The sequence below is a fragment of the Charadrius vociferus genome, unplaced genomic scaffold, assembly GCF_000708025.1.
Source record: "Charadrius vociferus isolate BGI_N301 unplaced genomic scaffold, ASM70802v2 scaffold544, whole genome shotgun sequence".
NCBI classification, from domain to species: domain Eukaryota; kingdom Metazoa; phylum Chordata; class Aves; order Charadriiformes; family Charadriidae; genus Charadrius; species Charadrius vociferus.
Window position 1 is genome coordinate 244,866 of NW_009648162.1, and position 431 is coordinate 245,296.

At 69.1% G+C, this 431-nt stretch overlaps 1 protein-coding gene across 1 annotated transcript in view; it reads left to right on the forward strand.

Annotated features, from left to right (window-relative positions):
* Positions 1-431, forward strand: part of NAGK (N-acetylglucosamine kinase) — a 16,572-nt gene that overhangs the window by 14,087 nt on the left and 2,054 nt on the right. Inside the window, exon 2 of the mRNA XM_009884098.1 lies at positions 299-383. Within this exon, the coding sequence (XP_009882400.1) occupies positions 299-383 (85 nt within the window). The remainder of the gene's footprint in view (positions 1-298; positions 384-431) is intronic.

Consider the following 431-nt stretch of genomic DNA (forward strand, 5'->3'; position numbering starts at 1 on the left):
AACCAGGGGCTGAGGTCAGTGGGACAGGATGGAGAAGGGGGTGTGGGGGGGTGAGCACCCACCCCCTCAACTCCCCCCGGGACCTCCATCCTGGTGCGTGTGTCCTCCACGGACCCCCCCATCCTGGTCCACCCCCCTCTCAACACCCCTAAGGGCTGGTTTAGGGGCTGCAGGGGCTCCCCTGGGAGATGCAGAGCTGGGGTGGTGGGGCTGACGGAGGGTCTCCCCCCCCCACTGGGGATGGGGGGGAGGACGTGGGGTAGTGCTGGCAGCTTCGTGTCCCCCCCTCTCTCCGCAGCGGGGGCACCCACTCCAGGGTGGTGCTGGTCTCCGGAGATGGCCAGATCCTGGCTGAGACAGAGGGACCCTGCACGAACCACTGGGTGAGCTGTGGGACGCAGCCCGGGGAGGGGGAAACATGGCGGGGTGGG